Genomic DNA, 19,179 nt, shown 5'->3' with positions numbered 1-19,179 from the left:
CACGCCTTGATTACACGGAAATTATTTGGGAAGTTTAGTTTCTGACGGGCAATTACAGGTCGGCGCAACATCGAGGGCCGAAGGGCCTGTACTGCGCTGTAATGTTCTATGAATGCACCTGGAAGTCTCCGAAACTGCATTGTCTCTGGAAGTCAGAGAGTTTGTATGATTTTGAATCACTTACCAGAGTAGTTACCCAGGAAAGGTTGGCGGGATTAAAATCAGGTGTAACAACCCATTGGATAACTACACTACTGACCACCAACTAAACCCCCACCTTGACCTATTACCCGTAATCAACCAACTATTCCAATGCTGCCCACGAGCCCGAGCCCCATCCCTCGCACCCAAACAAAAAAACATACAAATTAGGAACAAGGGTAAGCCATTCAGCCCAGACAGTTGCTCCACCATTCAACAATATCATGGCTGATCTGACTGTGGACACATCTTCAAATTCCACCAACCCCAATAACCTTGAATTCCTTTGTTGTCAATCATCTATCTACCCCTGCCTTAAAAATATTCAATGACTTTATCTCCACTGCTCTCCAGGGAAAATAGTTCCAAAGACTCACGACCCATTGAGAGAAAAGAACTTTCCTTTAACACGTGCATCTGTCTAATGCTTTTCCCAACATTACCACTGAAGTTTGGTGGTCTGTATACCACCCATGCGAATGCTTTTTGCCCTTTCAGAAATCCATGCTAACTGTTTACAAAATCCCCATTTAAGATGGAGGTTAGTTAAAGGAACATCTGGGATTATGGGTGACTTTAATCTGCATATTGATTGGGTGGGTGAGTCAAATTAGTCACAGTGCAATAGAGGAGGAATTTCTGGAGTGTGTATGGGATGGTTTTATGGGCCAATATGTTGAGAAACCAACAAGGGAACATGCGTGGATAGTGAGATAGTTGATTCTAAGACAAGAAGGACAATGGACAGACATTCAAGGAGTGAATAGGTGTTTATTCCCATTTGGTGAAAGTGTAGAAAGTGAACCGTGGCCTAACCATGGCTACAAGGGAAATTAAAGATAGTATTCAATTCAAGGAAGAGGCTTACACGTTAGCAAGAAAAAGCATTAGACCTGAGGATTTGGAACAGTTAAAAATTCAGCAAAGGCATACCAAGGGATTGATTAAGAAGGGGAAAATACACTACGAACGTAAGCTAGCGGGAAATGTAAAAACTGACTGTAAGAAGGGGAAAATACAATATGAACGTAAGCTAGCGGGGAACGTAAAAACTGACTGTAAAGGTTTCTATAGGTATGTAAAGAGAAAAAGATTGATAAAAACAAATGTAGGCCCCTTACAGTCAAAAATAGAGGAATTCATAATGGGAACAAAGAAATGGCTGACGAACTAAATTCGTACATTGTTTGGTCTTCACAAAGAAAGTCATGAATAATGTCCAAGAAGTTCTGAGAATCACAGGATTTGTGAGGAGCTGAAGGAAATTAATATTAGCAATGAAAGTTTTAGGGAAATTAATGAGATTGAAGGTGGATAAATCTCCAGGGCTTGATAATCTTCAACCCAGAGTACGTAATGAAATCGCCCTAGAAATAGATATCCATTGGTGGATATTTTCCAAAATTCTTTGGACTCTGGAACGGTTCCTACAGATTGGAGGGTAGTTAATATAACTCCGCTATTCAAAAAGAGAGGTCGAGAGAAAACAGGGAACTATAGACCAGTGAGCCTAATGTCGGTAGTAGGAAAGTTGCTAGAGTCCATTATCAAGGATTTCCTAGTACAGCATTTGGAAAGCAGTGGTATAATCAGATAAAATGTTCAGCATGGATTTATGAAAGAGGAACTAGTAGTACGAGACCCAGTGGATGTGGTTTATTTAGACTTTCAGAAGGCTTTCGACAAGGTCTCAAAAAGCAGATTGTGTAAATTTAAAGTGCATGGGATTGCAGTTAGCGTCTTGAGATAGTTAGAAAGCTGGTTCGCAGACAGGAAGCAAAAAGTTGGATAAATGGGTCTTTGGCCGATTGACAGGCAGCGGCTAGTGCGGTACTGCAGGGATCAGTGCTAGGACCCCTAACTGTTCTCATTTTATATTAATGATTTGGACAAGGGAACCAAATGCAGTTTCTCCAAATTTGCAGATGATACAAAGTTGAGTGGGAAGGCGAAGAGGATGCAGATGTGCTTCAGTGGGATTTTTGACAGGCTGAGTGAGTGGGTATATGCATGACTGATGCAGTATAATGCGGATAAATGTGAGGATAAACTTGTTAGGAAAAATAGGAAGGCAGATTATTATTTGAATGGGTGTAAATTGGGACAGTTGGTACTCAGCGAGTCCTTTGTGTCGTCATACATCAGTCACTGAAAGTAAGTGTGCAGGTACAGCAGGCAGTGAAGGCGGGAAGTGGTATGTTGGACTTCATAACGAGAGGATTTGAGTATAGGAATAGGAATGTCTTACTACAATTGTACAGGGCATCGGTGAGGCCACAACTGGAGTATTGTGTATAGGTTTATGTCCTTATCTGAGGAAGGATGTTCTTGCTGTGGAGGGAGTGCAGCAAAGGTTTACGAGGCTGATTCCTGGGTTGGCAGGACTGACATACGAGGAAAGACTAAATTGGTTAGGATTATATGTAATGGAGTTTAGACGAGCGAGAGGGAATCTCATAGAAACTTATAAAATTTGATCAGGGTTAAACAGGATAGATTCAGAAAGAATGCTCCTGATGGTGGTGGTGGGGGTCAGAACTAGTTTGAGGAAAAGGGTTTTACCTTTTAGGACTGAGGCGAGGAGAAATTTCTTCACCCAGAGAGTGGTAAATCTGTGGAACCACGACCACAAAACGCAGTTGAGGCGAAAACATTGTGTAATTTCAAGAAGGAATTAGATATAGCTCTTGGGGCTAAAGGGGTCAAGGGGTATAGGGGGAAGGCGGGATTAGGGTATTGAACTTGGCGATCAGCCATGATCATAATGAATGGCGCGAAGGGCCGGATGGCGTCCTCCAGCTTCTATTTTCTAAGTTTCTAATTACATTAAACAACTTTGGTGGGGAGGTCCTTCCTGTTGCTGGACACATATTCAGTTGCACATATTTAGGAGAGGGTCTTAGCTTGTGGAAGGGAAATTAATGAGTTACCAATTTAGAAGCATGCTGGGAATATTGACTATATTTTAACACTGCTTTTGAGCGAAAATAAGTAGGTCAAGTAATGTTAACTAAATAGTGCTTAATATTTTGTACTTGGCCTTATTATAATAAATTGTTCTTCCGAAGGACAACAAAATGCGTGCTCGAATTGTTTTTAAACCAAGGGCAAAACATTCATATTTCCTCTTGCGTATGTTCCCAAGCTTTATCTCTTCAAAGTTGTTTATTTCACGCAATAAATATAATGGTTTTCGGCTGTATAACTCAGAGTGCGGTGCCCTGGCTTTGCAGCTGGAACACGCCCTCTCCGTAAATATATTTGTGTAAATAAATTTCCTTAAATCGAACCTCGAGAAATTTGTCCTTATTATGATTTCCATGACATAGCTGGACCTAATGCTCCAGAATAACAGCACTGTCATTAAATCAACATTACAGGCTGACTGGTGACAGTCAGCTTGGGTCACTGTCTGTGCGGAGTCTGCACGTTCTCCCCGTGCCTGCATGGGTTTCCTCCTGGTGCTCCGGTTTCCTCCCATAGTCCAAAGATGTGTTTGTTAGGTGAATAAAACATTCTGAATTCTCCCTCGGCGTACCCGAACAGGCGCCGAAATGTGGCGACTAGGGGATTTTCACAGTAACTTCATTGCAGTGTTAATGTAGGCCTATTTGTGATAATAATAAAGATTATTATTATTAGCTTCATCTGATATTGTCTCTTGGCATCCCTGATGACTTCACGGATTTCGTACCTGGATTTCTTCTATAAGTCAGGGTCGCCTGGCTTTTGTTGGGAGTCAGTCTCCTGATTAAGCCATGGTTTCCGGTTGGGGAACTTACGTACTACCTTCTTTGGCACGCAGTCTCCTACACATTTTCTGATGAACATAGAACATAGAACGATACAGCGCAGTACAGGCCCTTCGGCCCACGATGTTGCACCGAAACAAAAGCCATCTAACCTACACTATGCCATTATCATCCATATGCTTATCCAATAAACTTTTAAATGCCCTCAATGTTGGCGAGTTCACTACTGTTGCAGGTAGGGCATTCCACGGTGAAGTCGGTGACGGTGGTGTCATACTTGTTTGGTTGTACACTGATTTCTTAAATATGGATCAGTCCACGGACTCCAAGCAGGAGCTGTTCTGTTCCCTCAGACCAGCACTGCATGACCTTGATTCTCCCACTTAAGGTTCTCCATGTATGTCAGGAGAGGGAGCACCGTCTTATGGTCCGATTTCTTGAAGTACAGTCGGGGGATGGATCGGGAGGTGCCCTTGGTTTTTGTGTCGCAGTGGTCGAGAGTGGTGGTGTGCCTGGTGGGCCAGATGCGTTGGTTGAATTTTGGAAGGCTGGCCTGGTTGAAGTCCCTGGTCACGATGAACAAGGCCTCTGGGTATTCTCTTTCATTGTTAATTATAGCTGTGTACGGACAGCACGGTGGGTTAGCCCTGGCTGCCTCACGGCACCGAGGTCCCAGGTTTGATCCCGGCTCTGGGTCACTGTCCATGTGGAATTTGCACATTCTCCCAGTGTTTGCGTGGGTTTCACCCCCACAACCCACAGATGTGCAGGCTAGGTGGATTGGCCACCTTAAGTTGTCCCTATATTGGAGAAAAGATGAATTGGGTACTCTAAATTTTTTTTAAAAAAATTATAGGTGTGTACAATTTGGCAAGCACTTTCTGCACTTGCACCTGGGGTAGGATGTGGACCGCCATAATAGAAGTGAACTCCCGTGGAAGGCACTACGGGCAGCACTCCAGTCAGGTATTCCAGGTCTGGGGGAGCATTAGGTCGCCACATCCGGGCACCAGGAGGAGTAAAAGAGGAGGCAAACCCCTCCACCCTTCGCTTTGCCCGATGACGCCGTGCGGTCCATCCAGTGTATTGAGAAACCTTCAGGTTGTATGGCACAGTCCGGTGAGGCAGGGGTGAGCCATGCCTCCATGAAACAGAGCACACAGCAGTCTCTTACTTCCCTCTGAGAGGCAAGTCTAGCGTTAAGCTCGTCCAACTTGTTTTCGATCGCTTGGACGTTTGCCAGGAGTATGCTGGGGAGAGGAGACTTGAAACCGTGTTGTTTTAGTCTCACCTGCAGACCGCCGTATTTCCCTCGCTTCCTCGGTCGGGGGCTGCTTTTGGATGGTCCCGGGATCTAATGGGAGAAGTCTGACCTTCTGGAAGATGGGTCGTTGTGTTTGGCAGAGGCCGAGGTACTTTCTTTGTTTTCAGGGTCACATCTGGCAGGGTCCTAGGCGCTGGTTGCGATTTTGGGGTTGCCAGGGGAGGGGGGAATTATTTGCGATCCAGTCGGGCCCCGGGGATCCGCGAGTATGGGTCTACCTTTCGGCGGTTTTGGATCCTTATCTGGGGTCTCTGCCATTTCAGGGGTCTTTAGTCTTGGTTTGTGTCGCAGGCAGGGGCTTCCTGGGTCAGGTTGGGCCGGGTCCTGTGTTCAGTTCCAGTGTTGGTGGTCTGGGTGGGTGCTCCTGGAAATGAGCCATGGAGTATGCCTGGTCGGGCCTCCATGTGGATTCTTCTTTCCTCCATCCTCCGGTAAGTCGGGGCGCTGGGCGGGCCTCTCGGGTCGGGTCAGACTTCCAGGTTGGGACTCATCCACTTCCAGCTTGATGTCAGGGTCGGGTTGTTGGAGGAGTCCTGCTGGGTCGAGTCATCTGGGTGCCTTGCCGTCTCTATTTAATTTATCATATCTTCTCAAACCAGATCCATCACTCCTATTATTTATTCAATTTAAAACCCTCTGTACTGCAGTAGTTATACGAGTTGCCGCAACACTCATCACAGCATGGTTCAGGTGATGTCCATTCCAATGATACAGTGCACCCTTCCCTACTGTTGGTGCTAGTACCCCACGAAACAAACAATTTTCTCCCACACCAATTTTTGAACCATCCGATTTATTCTGTACTAATTTTCTTGTGGCTCATGTAGTGATCCAGATATTACAATCTTTGGAGATTCTGCTTTTTAATTTAGCCCGTAGCTGCTCATATTTCCTCAGCAGAAATTCTTCCCTAGTTTTACAGTCACTGGTAACTACATGGTGCAAGACCACTGGATCCTCCCCGTCTCACTGCAAATTCCTCTCTAGCCCAAAGCAGGTGTCCCAAATCCTGGCAGCAGGCAGGCAACACAGTTGTCTGGATTCCCACTCTCACTGCAGAGAACCGTGATTATACCTCCTCTTACTATACTGTCCGTTACTACTACTATATTCCTATTAACACTCCCCTAGTTAAAATTGCTTCCTGTACCATGATGTCATGGTCAGTTTTGCTCCTCCACTCTCCAGCCACCAATTTCATTCATGCAGTTTGCAAGAACCTCAAATTTGCTGGACAATTAGAGGCTGAGGCTCCTTCACTTCTACCTTTTGGGTCCCTGTAACTGCCTCACTTGAAATCACAGTCTCCTGTCCCTGACCATTGAACCAATGCTGTTGCATCACGATCTTCATCTGATTCAACTCCCAACCAGAAGACCTATCCCGAACGGGCGTGACTTCTGCCTGGTACAAAAGTGCCCAGGTAACATCACCATTCCCAGATGCAAAGCAGTGACTGCAGATCAGCTTCCAGCTTAATGATTCTGATCGAAGCTCCTCAAGCTTATTGCAGATGTACTTGCCTAGATCACGCTGGCAACCTGGAGCGCCTACATTCTGCACTTGCAACACATCATTTGCCCTGCCAACATCATCGCCTGTTAATTTTTAAAAAACTAATTTATAATTAATAAAATCGGTTACCCACAATAACATTTACGACTGCTGTAAACCTTACTACAACTAAAAAAAAAATTACAATTTCTAATAAATTACATGGGTTTTGACAATAAACGAGCAAAATATTCAGCAAGCAATCACTTATCTACTTTCCTGTGATGTTACACTTTTATTTCTCTCTGAATGTGGCTGTTCCATTCTGGAGCCCAGAGTGAGTGGAACTGGATTGAATTAGCTCTTCTATGTGGTGCTATCTGCCTCCCAGTCCTACCTTCACACTTTGCTCACACTCCTAGATGCTGCCGACTGCAGATGCTGATTTGACTACCTCTAACCACCTCCCTCCCCCACCGTGACTATTTAAACACCTATCTCTCCAACAATCCTGCAACACCCGAATACACCACTGCCCCAAGTACTGTCCCACAAAAAGCCCCTCAAACCTGACTGCCCCAGCCCGACACTCGCAACACAACTAACCACATGACTTCACATCTTCACATCTTCACAGCCCCGGACCACCCTGCAAAAAATGACTTAACGCCCGCGCAACCCCCCCCCCCCGCACCCGACTACCTTCCCAACATGACTACCGTCTGCCACCCTATCTCTCCTTACACACTTATCTCAAAGGCTTAACTTCTCTTCTTAACTTATCAAAATAGCTTTGTGACATTTAAACTTACCGGTATATGACAGTGAATGACAAAAAAACCAGCATTATTTAGCTTTCCCCTGACCCTCCTGCATTCTGAAGGAAGGTCTCCAGAACCAGGGCATTCCACATTTCTGAGGACGTCTGGTTTGAAGATTGCGCAAGAAAGTGGCACTCTAGTGCACGTTAAGTAAATAGATAAGAGTGGCAATCCAACAGTAACATCAACTCTTTGGAATATTTGGGCCAGAAAAACAGAAAAAGGACAGCAGTAAGAATCAATGTGTGAAATAAGTAGGAACAAATTTATTTTAAGCTTTTGTCCAAATGTACTGTTAAAGGGAAATCAAACTGTGATATAAGCAATCTTTGCTGACAAAACTACTCACCGAGAAGCTGCAGATGTTTTGGATTCACCAAATACTGTAAAAGGTAAACCAAACAGTTACTAACCAAGGAATACTTATTACAGTTGGAAGAAATATTAATCAGGGTCTCAACATAAAATTAGCTACACTGTTTTAAACAGCATGCAATGTACTTGCAGGGCAATTTTTTACTGAACTTGTTATATATTTTTATGTATGTATGAAACGGGGATGGACTAAGGGGGACAGAATAGAGGGAGGGGGAGACAGTTAAATACAGTGCATGCAAAAGAAACACTCCCTCACTACCTGCTGGTGGCAGATCTGAAGATAAGCAAGACATTGGGGAAAATGTCAAAGGCAGTAAAAAGTATATAAATATAAATGAAAAATAAATTATTTTGTACATAAAATATTAAACTGCATCCTATAAAATGCTCAAGTTCATCCAGACACGAAAAATCACAAATAAACATAATAGTGACAGTCTCTAACTGAGTTCAAATCTAATCTCCCAACATTTGGGAATGGTCATTGAATGATGTGTTCACAGAACAGAAAGTGGCCACTCAGATGCCAGAGTAACTCATCTAATCCCACTTCCTGCATTTTTCCTGTGGCCCTGCATTTTGATTTTCTCTTCAAATAATTGTTCAATGCCCTTTTGCTTGTCCTGATTAAATCTGCCTCCACAACCCTCAGGCAGTCAATTCCAGATGCTAATCACATGCTGCATAAAAAGGTTACTCCTCATGTTGCCATTGCTTCTTTTGTCAATCACCTTAAAGAACCTTTTGGTTCTTTTGTCAACAGAAATCATTTCCCTATCTAAAATGTTAAGACCCTCAATATTTTGAACATCTCTTCTCCAAGGAGAACAGTCCCAATTTCTCCAATCTATTCACATAACTGATACACCCCAACCTTGGAACCATTCTCATGAATGTTTTATGGACCCTCTCTAATGTTTTCACATCCTTCCTAAAGTGTGGTGCCCAGATATGGATGCAGTATACCAGTTGAGGCTGAACCAGTGGTTTTATACAGGTTTATCATAACATCCTTGCTCTATACGTTATGCCCTTTTGATAAATACTAGGGTCCCTTACGTTTTACAAACTGCTTTCTCAGCCTGCCTTGCTACCTTCAATGATTTCTACATATATCCCATGTCCTCTGCACCCCTCTAAAATTGTAACCTGTATTTTATATTGGGTCTTAGTGCTAGTCTTACCAAAATTAATCACTTCACACTTCTCTGCATTAAATTTCAGCTAACATTTGATGCCCATTCAACCAGCCTGGGTGTGGCTTTATTATTATCCTCCTCATAGTTCACAATACTTCCAAATTTTGCGTCATTCAAAAATTGTGAAATGATGCCCTGCACACGGAAATCTAGGGGCGGGGTTTTCCGCGCTCCCCACCCACGCGGCGTGATTTGTAGTGGCGGAGATAGCCCGTCAAGGCCACCGGTGGAATCTTCTGATCCCACCACTGTCACAGGGTTTCTTTGTTCTTTGTACCCCCCACACCTGGAGGCCCACTGTGGGGGTTCGCTGCCAGAAGGATCTTCCGAGAACAGCCGGAAAATTCCAACCTAGATCATCATTCCTATGCAACCACACTAGATCTCCGAAAAACACCCTTGACTGTGGTCCTCTGTTTCTGGTCATTGAGCCAATTTCATATCATCATAGAATTAACAGTGCAGGGGACTTCGGTGGCGTTTGCGAGCGGGTCGGCTGCATCGAGAGGAGCTCCCACTGGTGGCCACTATTTGCGGCACTTTCAGGAGTTTCCCCGATTCTTCGCGCCCGCGCCCCCCCCCCCCCCCCCCCCCCCCCCCGATTGTTGTCGGCCTTTGGGGCCGCCCCGGGCATCAAGCGGGGCCGGTTTGAAATCTGGTGAGGAACCCCGCACGGGTGTCGGGCAGCTGGAGCTCAGGCGTCAGGCCCAGCACGCGCGGCGGTCGGAGCAGCGGGGGTGGAGCCAAACAGAGGACAAGGTGGCAGGCCCGAAGCCAGGGCGCGATGTAGGTGAGATGTTTCACATCGGGTGGCACCCGTCTAGAATGTTTTAAGGCGACTGAAGTCCGGTCCCAGGGAAATTCTTGAGGAATACAAAAAAGAAGAGAAAGAAGTTTTAAAGTAAGTTTGTGAAATTTTTTTTCTTCTTTTTCTTGAAGGAAGAATTTTTTGTTTTTCTTTAAAAAAAAAAAGTTTGAAGAAGGAAAGGGGGAAAAAAAGGAAAAATAATAAGTTGTTACAGTGAAAAGCAGCGTCGAAGAAGGGAGGAAGCGCGGGCTCGACGTTGAATGAGAGGACCAGCAAAAGCGCTGACAAGATTGCCGGAACGCATGGTGGGGCCGCACTGCTTACACTGGAAAAGATGACCGAGGTGATGGCTGTAGAGCTGGAAAAGCAGTTTGCGAGGCCCATGGAGGTTTCGAGGAAGGGGATGGCGGTCGCATTGAAGTCATTGGTGGAGGAGGCAATCACCCCGGTGAGGGTAGCTGTGCCAAAGACATCAGCCGAGGTGAGAGAGCTGGGCGAGAAGATGAAGGAAGTGGAGAAGGTCGTGTTGCAGCACAGCGACCAGCTCACCTCAATGGGGGACGAGGTTCGGAGGGTGGTGGAGGTCAACAGAAGACTCCGAGCAATGCTCGAGGACTTGGAGAACCGCTCGAGGCAGCACAATCTGAGAATTGTGGGCTTGCCCGAAGGAACAGAGGGCCCAAGGCCAACAGAGTACTTTGCTGAGAGGTTGGTGGAGTTGATGGGGGAAGGTGAGAACCCCTCCCCGGTACGAGCTGGACCAAGCTCATCGGTCATTAAGGCCGAAGCCCAAAGTGAATGAGCCACCAAGAGCAGTAATTATCTGCTTCCATAAGTAATGCATGAAGGAGAAGATGTTAAGCTGGGCGAAGCAGAAGCGCGAGGTGCAGTGGGATGGTGCTAGAGTTCGGATTTACCAGGACTGGACGGTGGAGTTGGCAAAAAGACGAGCGGCGTTCGGGCAAGTGAAGGTGGCACTGTACAACAAGGGGGTGCGATTTGGTATGGTATACCCGGCGAAGCTGAGGGTGACGTATAACGGCAAAGACTTTTATTTTGAAACAGTGGAGGCGGCTGAGGCGTTCGTGAGGGCAGAAGGCTTGGGACAGACATGAGGAGCGGAGCTGGAAGAGAGACTGTGGACTGTGATTGGGGAGCTGGAAAATGTATAAATGTTATAACTTTCTTTTCATTGATGTGTATTGTAATTTACTTTACTTCACATTGTTACAGAGTTCAAGTTATTGGTTGGGTAGATTGACATTCTGTGTTGCGACAGTTATATCTTATTTTAGTTAATTGTATGGGTTGGATTGTTGTCTTTGCTTTTTTCTCTGGGACTGGGTGGGAGGGGACGGTATACCTTGGGGGGAGGGGGGGGGGCACCCGCGCTAGCTAAATAAAATCGGCTAGTGAACGGAGGTGAGGTGAGAGGAGGGCTGCGGACATTGGAGCCTGGTTAGCAGGTTTTGATGGGCCTACGAGGCAAGCAAGGGAGGGGATGGGATGGATGCTGGGAGATGTTTTTACAAGAGGAAATGTGGGGGGGTTCGATGTTAATAATGGATAGGAGCGGGTCAGGCTCATGGGGCAGGGCCCGGTGGTATGATGATGGTGGATAAGAAGGGTGGGGGGTGGTGAGAGATCCCCAGTTAGGATAGTCACGTGGAATGTGAGGGGGTTAGGAGGTCCGGTCAAGAGGTCAAGGGTGCTTGCGCATCTTAAAAGTTTGAAAGCCGATGTAGCAATGCTGCGGGAGATTCACTTGAGGGTGAAGGACCAGGTGAGACTTAAAAAGGGCTGGGTTAGTCAGGTGTTTCACTCTGGATTTGACAGAAGGGCTCGAAGGGTAGCGGTAATGGTCAGCAAAAGAGTACGTTTCCAGATGGAGACTGTGGTGGCAGATCAGGGGGGTAGATATGTGACTGTGACAGGAGCGCTGGAGGGGAGGTTACTGACGCTGCTAAGTGTATACGGTCCCAATTGGGACGATGTGGGATTCGCAAAGGTGGTGTTTGGGGCCATCCCCGACTTGGACACACACGACTGATAGTGGGGGGGACCTGGAACTTGGTGCAGGAGCCAAGGTTGGACAGATCATGGCCGCGCTCGCTGGTCCCATCAGGGGGGTGCGAAGGCGCTGGCTGGGCAAATGGTGGAAATGGGAGGGGTGGACCCTGGGAGGTTTCTGCACCCGAGGGAACGGGAGTACTCGTTTTTCTCAGCAGTCCATAAGGTATACTCGCGGATCGACTTTTTTGTGGTGGGGAAGGCTTTGCTGGCTGGGGTTAAGGTGTCGTAATACTCGGCAATTTGCAGTATCAGATCATGCTCCGCATTGGGTGGATATGGTACTGGAGAAGGGGGTAGCGCAAAGGCCGGGGTGGAAATTAGATGTGGGACTTTTGGGGAACCAAGTGTTCGGTGAGAAAATTGAAAAGGTAATTAAGGAATATGTAGGTTTCAACTGTACGGGCGAGGTGTCGAAGGCAGTTGTCTGGGAGGCTCTAAAGGCGGTGGTGAGGGGTGAGGTGATCTTGTTTAAGGCCAGGGTGGACAAAGAGGAGAGGTTGAGCGGCAGAGGGTAATAGATGAGATGTTGGAGGTAGATAGGAGTTATGCAGAAGATGGGGACCCAGCGAAGTTGGAAAAGAGGAAGGAACTACAGGCGAGCTTTGACCGACTATCTACCAGGAAGGCGGTGCGCCAACTGAGGCGAGCAAGGGGTGCAGTTTACGAGCATGGAGATAAGGCAGGTATGTTAGCAGGGCAGCTCCGGAGGGAGGCAGCGGTAAGGGAAATTGTTCAGGTGAGGGAGAGGGCAGGGAAGTTGCTGGTGGCTCCGGATCTGATTAACAAGGTCTTTGAGGAATTTTATGAGAGGTTGGACAGGTCAGAGCCACCTGGAGGAGACCGGGAGATGCAGGAATTTCTAGATGGGTTGGAGTACTCTCGGTTAGGGGATGGGTCAGGGCTGCATTGGAAGGAGCGATAGTGGAGCAGGAAATAAAAGATGCACTTGGGAGGATGCAGTCGGGGAAGGTGGCAGGGCCGGATGGGTTTCCAGGGGAATATTTGTAAAAATTCAAGGTAAGCTGGCACCCCTGATGGTGGGGATGTTTGAAGAGGCAATAGGGAAGGGGGTGTTGCCACAAACTTTGGGACAGGCATCGATTTCCCTGGTGCTAAAAAACGGTAAGGACCCGACATATAGGCCCATATCACTTTTGAATGTGGACGCAAAAGTATTGGCGAAGGTACTTGCGGGTAGGCTGGAGGAGTGCCTCCCGAAGTTGATTGGCGAAGACCAGACGGGGTTCATGAGAGGGAGGCAGCTCTTTTCAAACGTTAGAAGGGTATTGAACGTGGTTATGGCACCGGCGGAGGGAAGGAAACGGAGGTGGTTGTGGCATTGGACGCCGAGAAGGCGTTTGACCGGGTAGAATGGAGGTACTTGATGGCAGTTCTGGAGTGGTTTGGGATTGGACCAAGAATTGTGAACTGGGTAAAGCTACTATACAAGGAGCCGAGGGCGAGTGTCCGCACAAACAACATCAGCTCAAGATACTTTTCTCTCCATCGTGGGACTAGGCAGGGATGTCCTATGTCTCCCCTGCTGTTTGCACTCGAGATGGAGCCGCTGGCCATCACATTAAGAAGTTCAGGGGTATGGAAAGGAATAGTGCGGGGGGGGGGGGGGGGATAGAGCATAGGGTGTCCTTATATGCCGATGACTTGCTGTTATACTTGTCAGAACTGAGTGCGTCGATAGGGGGAATATTGGAGCTGCTTCGAGTGTTTGGGTCTTTCTCGGGGTACAAACTAAATCTGGACAAGAGTGAGTATTTTGTGGTGCCTCGGCCGGGGGTGGGGGCACTGCCATTCCGTAGAGCAGGGACTCACTTTAGGTACCTGGGGGTGCAGGTTGCCCGGAGTGGGGGGGGGCCTCCGCAGGTACAACATTTCTAGTTTGGTGGGGAGAGTGAAAGCTGATCTGGCAAGGTGGGATGGTCTCCCGCTGTCACTGGCGGGTCGGGTGCAGGCAGTTAAAATGAATGTGTTGCCGCGATTTCGGTTTATTTTTCAATGCCTGCCGATTTTCCTGCCAAAGGCTTTTTTCAGAGAGATTGAGGGAAGGATTACGTCGTTCATATGGGGAGGGAAGATGGCCAGAATGAGAAAGGTGCTGCTACAGAGGGGAAGGCAGGCAGGGGGTTTGGGTCTTCCGAACCTGATGTATTACTACTGGGCGGCGAATGTGGAGAAGGTGCGGAGCTGGGTCAGAGGGGTCGATTCCCAGTGGGTCAGAATGGAGGATAGTTTGTGCAGGGGGTCGGGATAGAAAGTATTAGCAACAGCGCCGCTCCCGATGGCCCCGGGGAAATACTCAGGGAGTCCGGTAATAATAGCTTCATTGAGAAATTGGAGGCAGTTTCGCCAACACTTCGGGTTGGGGGCAGGGTCAAGGGAAATGCCGATTCGGGGGAATGACAGATTTGAGCCACGGAAGTGGGATGGAAATTTTCGAAAATGGGAGGAGAAGGGGATTAAGACACTAAAAGATTTGTTTCTTAGGGGTCGGTTTCCAGGATTGAAGGAAAGCGCAATATGGGCTGGAGCAGGGGGGAAATGTTTAGATACATGCAGGTTCGAGATTTTGCCAGAAAGGAGATACAGAGCTTCCCAGTGGAGCCAGCCTCCACATTGCTGGAGGAGGTGCTGACGACAGGGGGACTGGAGAAGGGAGTAATGTCGGCTGTTTACAGAGCTATTTTGGAAGAGGAAAAGGCACCACTGGAAGGGATCATAGCGAAGTGGGAGGAAGAGTTGGGAGAGGATATGGAGGAGGGGTTCTGGTGTGAGGTGCTCCGGAGAGTGAACGCCTCCACCTCGTGCACAAGGTTGGGGCTGATACAGCTGAAGGTGGTATACAGAGCACACCTCACGAGGGCGAGGGTGAGCCGATTCTTTGAAGGAGTAGAAGATGTGTGTGAACGTTGCCGGGCGGGGGGGGGCTAATCACGATCGTATGTCCAAAGCTGGAGGATTACTGGAAGGAGGATTTTAGGGTAATTTCTAAAGTGGTGTACGTGAAACTGGACCCAGCCCCCCGGGAGGCCATATTCGGGGTGTCGGACCAGCCAGGGTTGGAAACGGGTGCGGAGGCAGATGTTGTAGCCTTCACCTCGTTGATCGCCCAAAGGCGGATCCTGATGGGATGGAGAGCAACCTCTCTACCCTGTGCCCTGGCGTGGCAGGGGGGACCTGTTGGAATTCTTGGCTCTTGAGAAGGTTAATTTTGAACTGAGGGGAAGGATGGACGGGTTATACAATTCATGGGCATTATTCATTATGCATTTTCAAGAACTGGATAACATCGAACATTAGTTGGGGAGGGGGGATGTTGGGGGGAGGGGGGCTGAGTGTGTTAATGGCGACTATGGGTGATCCCTAATTCCTTTTTGTCATTTGTTTGTGTGAACATGCAGGCTAATGTTTGGGGTTTGGTGGGAGGATGGGATTGTGGTTATTGATATGGGGATTTACATATTTGTTACTGATTATTGTTTATTTGGCGGGGTTAAATTTGGGAGAAAATGTGAAAAAGGAGAATAAAAATATATTTTTTAAAAGAATTTTGTGCAATAGGAGGCCATTCGGCCCATCGAGTCTGCACTGGCTCTTGGAAAGAGCACCCTACATAAGCCCACATTTCCACCCTATCCCTGTAATCCAACCCAACCTTTTTAGAACTAAGGGCAATTTATCATGGCCAATCCACCTAACCTGCGCATCTTTGGATGTGAGAAGAAACCGGAGCACCCGGAGGAAACCCACGCAGACACAGGGAGAAAGTGCAAACTCCTCAGAGACAGTGACCCAAGCTGGGAATCAAACCTGAGACCCTGGAACTGTGAAGCAACTGTGCTACTGTGCCCTCCTTCATATGAAAATGAAATGAAATGAAAATCGCTTATTGTCACAAGTAGGCTTCAAATGAAGTTACTGTGAAAAGCCCCTAGTCGCCACATTCCGGCACCGGTTCGGGGAGGCTGTTACGGTAATCGAACCGTGCTGCTGGCCTGCTTTCAAAGCCAGCGATTTAGCCCTGTGCTAAACAGCCCCATATTCATGTTGCTACTGTCTATTTTATTTGATAGGCACCAATTTGCTAATAAGACTGTCATGTGACATTGTCAAATACTTTTCTGAAGTCCAATTATACCACATCAGCCGCATTACCCTTATTCACACACTGCTCCCTCATCAAAAACTCAAGCAAGTCAGTGATTTGCCCTCACTAAACCCATGCTTGGTTTTTCTTAATGAATTAACATTTGTCCAAGCAAGTGTTAATTTTGTTCCAATTTATCATTTCTAAAAGCCTGCCCACCACCAGCTTAAATTAACTGGCCTGTTATTACTGGGTTAAATCTTGAAACCCTTTCTTGAACAAGTGTGCAACATTTACAATCCGCCTCTGGCATCACCCCTCCATCTAAGGCAGATTGAAAGATTATTGCTAGCACCTCCACAATTTAGACTTTCATTCCATCAGAATCTTTAGATGCATCTGAGTGTCGGCTGTGGCTCAGTTGGTAGCACAACTGCTTAGTTAACAGAATTCTAGGTTCAAGTCCCACTCCAGGGCTTGAGCACAAAAATCATTGCAGTAATCAAGGAGCACAGCAAAGTTAAAAATGTTGCCTTTGAATGAGATGTTAAACCAAGGCCCATCTGCCTGCTCGTGCAAATGTAAAAGATTCCATTGCACTATTTTGAACAAGGGGAGGGGAGAGATTCCCAGTGTCCCAGTGAATATTCATCCCTCAATCAACATCATTAAAAACAGGTCATAAGAACAAAGAACCAAGAAATGGACAGCACAGGAACAGGCTCTTCGGCCCTCCAAGCCTGCGCCGACCATGCTGCCCGGCTAAACTAAACACTTCTACACTTCCTGGGTCCGTATCCCTCTATTCCCATCCTATTCATGTATTTGTCAAGATGCCCCTTAAATGTCACTATCATCCCTGCTTCCACCACCTCCTCCGGTAGCGAGTTCCAGGCACCCACTACCCTCGGTGTAAAAAAACTTGCCTCGTACATCTACTCTAAACCTTGCCCCTCTCACCTTAAACCTATGCCCCCTAGTAATTGTCCCCTCTACCCTGGGGAAAAGCCTCTGACTATCCACTCTGTCTATGCCCCTCATAATTTTGTAGACCCCCATCAGGTCGTCCCTCAACCTCAGTCATTCCAGTGAGAACAAACCGAGTTCATTCAACCTCTCCTCATAGCTAATGCCCTCCATACCAGGCAATATCCTGGTAAATCTCTTCTGCACCCTCTCCAAAGTCTCCACATTCTTCTGGTAATGTGGTGACCAGAATATACTAGTGGCCTAACTACGGTTCTATACAGTTGTAACATGACTTGCCAATTTTTATACTCAGTGCCTCGGCCAACGAAGGCAAGCATGCCATATGCCTTCTTGACGACCTTCTCCACCCGTGTTGCCACTTTCAGTGACCTGTGGACCTGTACACCTAGATCTCTCTGACTGTCAAATACTCTTGAGGGTTCGACCACTCACTGTACATTCCCTACCTGTATTAGACCTTCCAAAATGCATTACCTCACATTTGTCCGGATTAAAATCCATCTGCCATCTCTCCGCCCAAGTCTCCAAATGATCTAAATCCTGCTGAATCCTCTGACAGTCCTCATCGCTATCTGCAATTCCACCAACCTTTGTGTCATCCGCACACTTACTAATCAGACCAGTTACATTTTCCTCAAAATCATTTATATATACTATGAACAGCAAAAGGCCCAGCACTGACCCCTGCGGACCACCACTAGTCACAGCCCTCCAATCAGAAAAGCACCCTTCCAATGCTACCCTCTGCCTTCTGTGACCCAGCCAGTTCTGTATCCATCTTGCCAGCTCACCTCTGATCCCGTGTGACTTCACCTTTTGTCCCAGTCTGCCATGAGGGACCTTGTCAAAGGCCTTACTGAAGTCCACGTCCATATAGACAACATCCACTGCCCTACCTGCATCAACCATCTATGTGACCTTCTTGAAATACTCAATCAAGTTAGTGAGGCACGACCTCCTATTCACAAAACCGTGCTACCTCTCGCTAATACGTCCACTTGTTTCCAAATGGGAGTAGATCCTGTCTCGAAGAATTTTCTCCAGTAATTTCCCTACCTCTGACGTAAGGCTCACCGGCCTGTAGTTCCCTAGATTATCCTTACTATCCTTCTTAAACAAAGGAACAACATTGGCTATTCTCCAGTCCTCCGGGACATCACCTGAAGACAGTGAGGATTCAAAGATTTTTGTCAAGACCTCAGCAATTTCCTCTCTTGCCTCCTTCAGTATTCTGGGGTAGATCCCATCAGGCCCTGGGGACTTATCCACTTTAATATTTTTCAAGATGCCCAACACAAGGTGAAGGAACCCTTAGGGAGCAGTGACCACAATATGATAGAATTTACCCTGCAGTTTGAGAGGGAGAAGCTGCAATCAGATGTAACGGTATTACAATTAAATAAGGGTAACTGCAAAGACATGAGGGAGGAGCTGGCCAGAGTTGATTGGAAAAGGAGCCTAGCAGGGTAGACAGTGGAACAGCAATGGCAGGAGTTTTGGGAGGTTATTAGGGAGGCACAACAGAGGACAAGGCATCCATGGCTGACGAGGGATGTCAAGGACAGCATAAAGGCTAAAGAAAAAGCATACAAAGTGGCGAGGATTAGTGGGAAACCAGAGGATTGGGAAGCTTTTAAAAGCGAGCAGAGGCAACTAAAACAACAATAAGGGGGGAGAAGAAGTAGTATGAGCGCAAGCTAGCTAGTAATACAAAGGAAGGTAGGAAGAGATTTTTTCAACATATAAAAGGTAAGAGAGAGGCAAAAATAGACATTGGACCACTAGAAAATGTGGCTGTAGAAGTAATAATAGGAAACAAAGAAATGGCAGACGAACTGAATAGTTACTTTGCATCAGTCTTCACGGTGGAAGACACCAGTGGATGCCAGAGCTCCAGGAGAACCAGGGGGCAGAGGTGAGTGCAGTGACCATTACAAGGAGAAGGTTCTGGGGAAACTGAAAAGTCTGAAGGTGGATAAGTCACCCAGGGTCCTAAAAGAGATAGCTGAGGAAATTGTGGAGGCATTAGTGATGATC

The 19,179-nt window shown here is 47.0% G+C and overlaps 1 protein-coding gene across 2 annotated transcripts in view; it reads right to left on the bottom strand.

Moving 5' to 3' along the window:
- Positions 1–19,179, bottom strand: part of znf830 (zinc finger protein 830) — a 110,261-nt gene that overhangs the window by 73,279 nt on the left and 17,803 nt on the right. For both annotated transcript variants that reach the window (XM_072508873.1, XM_072508874.1), the window contains exon 4: positions 7,942–7,975. In XM_072508873.1, coding sequence (XP_072364974.1) covers positions 7,942–7,975 — 34 coding nt within the window. The remainder of the gene's footprint in view (positions 1–7,941; positions 7,976–19,179) is intronic.

Source organism: Scyliorhinus torazame, chromosome 6 (assembly GCF_047496885.1).
Source record: "Scyliorhinus torazame isolate Kashiwa2021f chromosome 6, sScyTor2.1, whole genome shotgun sequence".
Lineage (NCBI taxonomy): Eukaryota > Metazoa > Chordata > Chondrichthyes > Carcharhiniformes > Scyliorhinidae > Scyliorhinus > Scyliorhinus torazame.
The sequence above is the reverse complement of the archived record's forward strand: the minus strand, read 5'-3'. Positions and strand labels throughout refer to the sequence as shown.